Genomic DNA, 7,035 nt, shown 5'->3' with positions numbered 1-7,035 from the left:
ATTCCAGTGAAATATATTTATGTTTGTGGTTGTAATGTGACAAAATATGGAAAAGTTCAAGGGGTATGAATACTTTTGCAAACCACTGTAGCTACCACCACATCAAACTATAGCTCATCTGCCAAACTGACTGGGCCATAGCTTTTATGTTGACTAATGTTGATAATTGATGTTGGTGGTCATCTTGAATTGGATTGGCTTCAAAAGTGAATCARTTGTGATGCACATCTAATAATTCCTTTTTAATAGTTTCATTAAAATCAATACAGTGTTTCATGAGATATTTTGCTAACAAACAGGGCTGACGCCAGCGTTTAATGAATACTTTTCAATCTTGCACAATGAGTTGCACTTCAATTTGTGAATCGCTCTCAGCTACAACCACATCAAATGCACGTAGACACGAGCAAAAACATGATTATGATGACATTTTTGGGTTCTGCAATTTATACAACTAAAAAACTTTACAAGTCGTTTACAAACCTGTGGATGTTTTAATGCTCAACAGAGAACGGAGAAGCTGCTTGAAACTATTGACCAGCTGTACCTTGAGTTTGCCAAAAGAGCTGCTCCGTTCAACAACTGGATGGAAGGCGCCATGGAGGACCTGCAGGACACTTTCATCGTCCACACTATTGAAGAAATCCAGGTAAGCAAGAAGGGAAAAGTACAGGTAAAAGTGACAAGTATAATGAAGTAAATGAAAAGATATTTTAAACTTTTAGTTCTTTCAATAAATCTTTGTTCATAAGTTGTTGCTTTTTTTATTCAAAGCTTTTTACATACATCCACAAGTCTAAACTCTGTTCCTACATAAAGTCAAGAATGGATTCAACACAAAATAAGCATGGATGAAAACAACAAAAACAAAGTTCAGTTTTATCAAGTGTGACAAAGATGAAAGAAGTTTACAAAAATCTGATTAAGTGGACACAATGCTGCAATCGTAAAATGAACTGCTGAACAGAAAGCAAGATGAGCAATCGTAAATTAAAAACAAAAAATTGTGAAGCATAAACAAATCAGAGCTTTGAACAGAACTGTCATCATAAAAAACTATTTTTTATGGCTTGAGTCATTTATTTCAGAAAGTAAACAGAAGTACACAAAAATTGTTATCACACAAGTGAATTTGTTTCTTGTTTTAATGTTTAAGTGATTCCTTTTTTCCCATTTCCACTTTGAGCTACCCTTCTGTAAATACCAGTTAAGTTTTAATATGTATGCACTTTTAATGTACGTAGCAGGCCTACTTTTGGMTTTTCAACAACACCAATACAAAGTTGGGACATTGCGTAACATCTAATTTAAAAGGGAATGCCATGAATCTTCTATTGTTCATCTGTGGTTGGGTTGTGCGGGGAAACAGGTCCAGGAGAGAAACCCAAACATCCCTCTCCCCAGCAAAACTATTCAGCTTCTTCTGGAAGATCCCAAGAAATTCTAAAGCCAGAGCGGATATATAATTCCTCTATTTAATTCTAGGTCTGCCCCAAGTTTTCTTGAGGTTTTCTGGACGTCTGACTTCAAAAAGACCCAGGAGGTGTCCTCAACAGATTCCTGAACCACCTCGGTTGACTCGTTTCAATATAGTGTTGTAGCTCTACTCCACGTTCACCCTGGAGGTCAGAGCGTCTCAATCTGTCTCTAAGGCTGAGCCTGGCTACCCTACAAAAGAAGCCCATTTCATCTGCTTGTATTTGAGTTTTTGTTCTTTCCATCAGAAAAAAAAACAGGCCTTGAGATTTTCAAATCAGACACTCCTCACTCCACTACTGTACCTTGAAATCCTGTTCATGAGCACCACAGACAAGACAGGACACGAGGGACAGCCCTGGCATCCATTACAACAGCATGGCTTTGTAGTTCAAGAGTCTACGTGCTAAACTGGTCTGTTTGTAGACCAGACCTCTAAAGTTTAAATCATTTTGGCAAAGAAGACCCAGAACTGTTGAACAGCCAGAATCCTTCATCAAACATAAACAGGACAACGTTTCCCTCTGAAAACTCCAGCAACCAGTCTCCTTAGTTCCTGGATGTTTACAAAGGGATGCTTCMCAGCAATAAACAGGAGCCGCCACAACTTTTTAAAATGTGTTGCTGCCATCAAATTAAAACTCACCTTATTTTTCCCAAACAAAATGTAGTTTCTTTAGTTCAATATTTGATGTTTATTTTGATTGTGAAAATAAGACACGTCTAAGAGATTTGCAAATCATTCATTTTGACATTCGTACAGACGTAATTACATTTTACACAGTATCCCAACTTTGGCTGAAATGGTGTTGTATTTATGTTGAAAGTAGAAAGAATTAATTTTTTTATAACAGCAAAGTTTTTATTTTTGTTTGTTTGCTGTATGTCTTAGGGGCTGAGTACAGCTCATGATCAGTTTAAGGCCACCCTGCCAGAGGCTGACAAAGAGCGCATAGCCATCCTGGGCATCCACAGCGAGATTGCCAAAATTGTTCAGACCTATCATGTGAATATGGCCGGCACCAACCCCTACACAACCATCAACCCAGAGGAGATTAATGCCAAATGGGACAAGGTAACTAGTATGCATTAAAATTATTATTATTATTATGATTATGATGATGATGCTATGTTTTCTATCAAAGATTTATAAGGCATGGGCCAAAGCATGGAAAACTGATTTAGACTGACTGGCTCTTTCTTGGCATAAAACCCTACTGCTCCATCCCTCTTTTGGAAATAGGTGCTGACTATAGTCATATCCATTATTTTGGCAAAATCCATCATTTGTTCTTCCTGGTTCTTTTCCTTGACACCAAACCTGCCCACCACTTCCTTATGTCCTCTGTTTCCTTCACCAACATGTTCATTCAGGTCTTTTGTCACCACTYTCTCCTCCCTGKGAAAACTCTCTATCACTTCATCTAGATCCTTCCAGAATTTACGATTTACCTCACCTCCAACCTGTGGAGCATACTGACAACTTTCAGCATCAGACCTTGTACTTTTACCTTCACTTTACCCTATCTGACAATGTTTTTCATGTCAACTTCATTCTTTGCAAACTCCTTTCATGACCACCTCTACTTCTTCTACAGCTTAAACCCTGCTCCTATGCTGCGAGCCTTGCTGTCCTTACACTTGGTCCTTTCCACCCATAATACATTTACCTACCTTCTCTGCATCATATCATCCAGCTCTCTACCATTTGCTGTGTCCAAAACGGCAGGCCGGATCCTCCGAAGGACCCAGTCTACCCGGTTGAGGTGGGCCGGGTCCTTGGTAGACCGGGAAGACTGGAAAAAAGTGTCTGTGAATTTGGACGGTCTAGCCTCCCATCCTTACAGCATACATAGCTGTGACGACGCTAAACAGAAGCAAAATTAGATAGAAATTAGAAAAATATAAATATATTAGTGTTATTAATATCACCAAACAATGAAATTAAGTTAAAGGTAATATTTGAAGAACTAATTGTCCCGCCGTAGGTGCAGGTTTATTTCGTGTTTTTTTTTTTTCCGACAGAAATAGAATCTAAAAACATGTCTATACAAATAATAAAAGTGTTAAAAAATACAACCGCTAGAAATTTTTAATTTTTATACCACCATATTTTTATTTAAAACATATTCTTTTCTCTCGCTTCGTCCGCCATTACTAGCATAAAAAATCTCCAGTCAGACCGAAATGCATTKTGTGATAGTGGGCCGGGAAGGATCCATCGGACCAGTCCTTCGATTCGGGCCAAAGGAAGGAYGCATTTGTCGGCCGCATCGGAGGAGTCTTTGGTTTTGGACGGCCTTTGTCGCTGCGCTGTGACGGATGCGGCCAACGAATTCGGCCTTCGGAGGATCCGGCCTGCCGTTTTGGACACAGCCATTGTCTCTCGTCCCTACAGCATGTTTAGAGTTGCTACCCTCACCCCGAATTTACACTACATGCATCTCCGCTGCGCAGGTCGCAGCTGTTCGTTTGTGTCTCAATTTATACAGCCTCCTCTCGGCTTCGGTCCGACGAGTGTGCAGGAAGGAGATTGCGCGATAAATTCAGTGATATATGTGGAAGTCACAGCAAAAAATAATTAATTCTGTGGAAGACGAACTCCAAACACAGCTGAAAACATTGATATAAAGGCTTTTGCTATATATGGTTGAAACTGTTGCGGTCATCTTTCTGAAACTTCTGATTTCAAAATAAAATCCACGCGTATCTTGTGTGTACACATACTGTATGTTTCATGCTACGTTTCCATCTGCTTCCCCAACAGAACGATACATTTTGACAGCATTTGTGTAGAAATATATCCATATATTGATTAACATAGCTGCAATTTCGACATTATTCCGATAAATCATCCCTCCTAAAAGTGTCTTATTTTGAAAATACGGATGTTATACTCATTTCTTTTCCTGTTGGTGCGAAGTAATCTTTAAAAATTGACTCCAGCGCAGCTCCGGCGTCGGGCAAGAATAGGATCTGTTCTAATTTTGACGGATGGCCGTCTGCTCACCTCCGCCCTGCGCAGCCAGTGTAAACACTCTCATTGATTATAATGGGTGTGTATTTACTGCGGAGGTCGGACCGCAGCGGAGCCGGAACGCATGTAGTGTAAATTAGGGGTCAGTCCTACAATCTTGACTTTCATCTTCTCCCTCTGCCTCCTGTCATGTTTCCCTCTTTGACTAACAGTAGCACTATTTCCACTGGCACTGTTTGTCAGAAACACACATGGCTGTTGTTGACCTGGGCCTCGAACAAGTCAGTATGGTGTCACTTGGATGAACTCATGTTTGTTTCAGCAAAAATATTTAACACCCGATGCCCTTCCTGATGCAACCCTCACCATTTACCCGAGCTTGGGACCAGAACAAGAGATACACTGGCTTCTGCTCCCTGGCTGTTTAGTTCTATAGTGGCTGATACAGACCAGCTTTATCTCTAAATTTCACTAAGTTAGTTGTTTTTATGTTTGCTAAGGTTGCTTAGCTGTGGCAACTGTCTTAAATCTGGTTGACCCCAAAAGCTAGTCAGTTTTTGATGTACATTTTAGATACAACTCTGAGAATTCCATTAAATGTTGTTCAGTGTTTCATCTGCTAACCAAGAGACAGACACGCATGAATAAAGCAAGCCCTTGGCTTTCAGTGGACAATAATAATTTAAATGCATTATATAACATGTAAAGAGCATGACATCAGAACAGGAAGAGTCTTTGTCATGTGTAGCATTGCACAACATTAAGAAAATTAAAATATAACTGACTGAGCACAAAAATTTTTAATAGGTTGCTTAATAATTGCTTTTCATGTGTAGAAAATGTACTTAAAAGTTCATTCCAGGCGGGTTTTTAATCACTTTCCTGTAGGTTCGGCAGCTGGTGCCTCAGCGCGACCAGGCTCTGGTTGAAGAACATGCCCGGCAGCAGAACAACGAACGTCTGCGCAGGCAGTTTGCCAACCAGGCCAACGTCATTGGTCCTTGGATCCAGACCAAGATGGAGGTCAGTCTGAGCACAACCAGCAGTCACCTGATCTTATTACAGGTTTAGAAAGAGGTCAACAGGTCATCAGCTGCTGCCTGGGATTCGTGGCCAGTTTAGTTTTTAGTAAAGAGTAGACCTTAATTAATCATTTGTCATTCTCTTGTTTTAACATTAACATTTTAATATTTCATGTTTAACACTTTGGAAAAAAGRAATGGTGAAACTTTTTAGTCTTCAGTAATCCATAGTTTCATTGTTTGTCTTTTGTGGTAGGAAAAAAACTTTCATATTGTGTGGCAAAATAGAAGTGAGAATAATATAAAGTAGGGCTGTAATGGTGCACGCCTTGGTATGAGGGTCAAGGAAGGAGAGATCTGTAAAACTGCTTGGGATAGTTCCACATTAACCTCCATGTAAAGCCAGGATGTACTTTTTTCTAGAACTTTATTAAAATAAAATGTTCAAATGCTTACTTTATCATTGATCATACTGCTCTGGCAGATTTATGCAAAAGCAAATAAAGAAAAATCTGAAATAATGGCAATATGAAGATTTTGCTAAATTCATAAAAGTTGAGCAAGAGTTGTAATATTGCCTTTTTGTGTTGTTGCGTCTGACCAGGAAATTGGCCGCATCTCAATCGAGATGCACGGCACCTTGGAGGACCAGCTGTCTCACCTGCGTCAGTATGAGAAGAGCATCATCAACTACAAACCAAAGATCGACCAACTGGAAGGAGATTACCAGCTCATTCAGGAAGCGCTCATCTTCGACAACAAGCACACCAACTACACTATGGAGGTAACCATAGAGAGACTGGCTTGCCTGTGTGACCAACTGTTCCTGTTTTGTTGTGTTTCGTGTTGGTTTTATACAAAGTTTAGTTACCCCAACAGAAAAAGTTTGAGCTTCATCAGCCAAGTGCTGGGAAGCTTCTGTCAGGAACAAAGAAAAAAATGTAGTCACAGCCACTCACATTCCTTATCACCAACAGTCGAAGGTGCAGTAAAAATGTGTTTGCTCAAGTTTGTGTATGTGTGCTGGTTAGCAACATATCTCTAGAATCAATTAACAAAAATTTAAGAGAATACTCAATGAATGAACATTTACAACTGATCAGCTACTGGGGTTAACCTGGTTCAAGATGGCCACCACAGCAAAGCAATAACAAAATGACTCAGTCAGTCTTAAAGATGTTGAGGTAAAACTTGGTGTGGTAGTAGCTGATACTGACTTATTGATTTCTTTTAACTACTGGAATCAACCCTGTAAGCAATATATACCATAATTAGTTTGTAGATTTTAATGAAACTGTCAGAAAGTAATTATTTGATGTACAGTTAGAATTGATAACATTTTGAAGTCAACTCTATTCCAGATGGTTGCTACAGCTTGGCACCCTTCGCCAACACAAACCTAGCTATAGCTTAGCTCTACAGACACCGAGATAAAACTTGGTGTGGTGTCAGCATGTCTAAGACTATGTTCGATTTATCTGATTTATGTTTTTTGTCAGTGAGACCTGGAGGGGCGTGGTTGGGAGGAACGGCCCCCCCGATCTGAACTCGAGTGGTGTT

The 7,035-nt window shown here is 39.7% G+C and overlaps 1 protein-coding gene across 5 annotated transcripts in view; it reads left to right on the top strand.

Annotated features, from left to right (window-relative positions):
- Positions 1–7,035, top strand: part of actn1 (actinin, alpha 1) — a 93,859-nt gene that overhangs the window by 74,409 nt on the left and 12,415 nt on the right. For all 5 annotated transcript variants that reach the window (XM_014025711.1, XM_014025710.1, XM_014025714.1 and 2 more), the window contains exons 14-17: positions 509–649; positions 2,369–2,551; positions 5,342–5,476; positions 6,080–6,259. In XM_014025711.1, coding sequence (XP_013881165.1) covers positions 509–649; positions 2,369–2,551; positions 5,342–5,476; positions 6,080–6,259 — 639 coding nt within the window. The remainder of the gene's footprint in view (positions 1–508; positions 650–2,368; positions 2,552–5,341; positions 5,477–6,079; positions 6,260–7,035) is intronic.

The sequence above is a fragment of the Austrofundulus limnaeus genome, unplaced genomic scaffold (assembly GCF_001266775.1).
Source record: "Austrofundulus limnaeus strain Quisiro unplaced genomic scaffold, Austrofundulus_limnaeus-1.0 Scaffold493, whole genome shotgun sequence".
In the NCBI taxonomy this organism is placed as follows: Eukaryota; Metazoa; Chordata; class Actinopteri; order Cyprinodontiformes; family Rivulidae; genus Austrofundulus; species Austrofundulus limnaeus.
The sequence above is the reverse complement of the archived record's forward strand: the minus strand, read 5'-3'. Positions and strand labels throughout refer to the sequence as shown.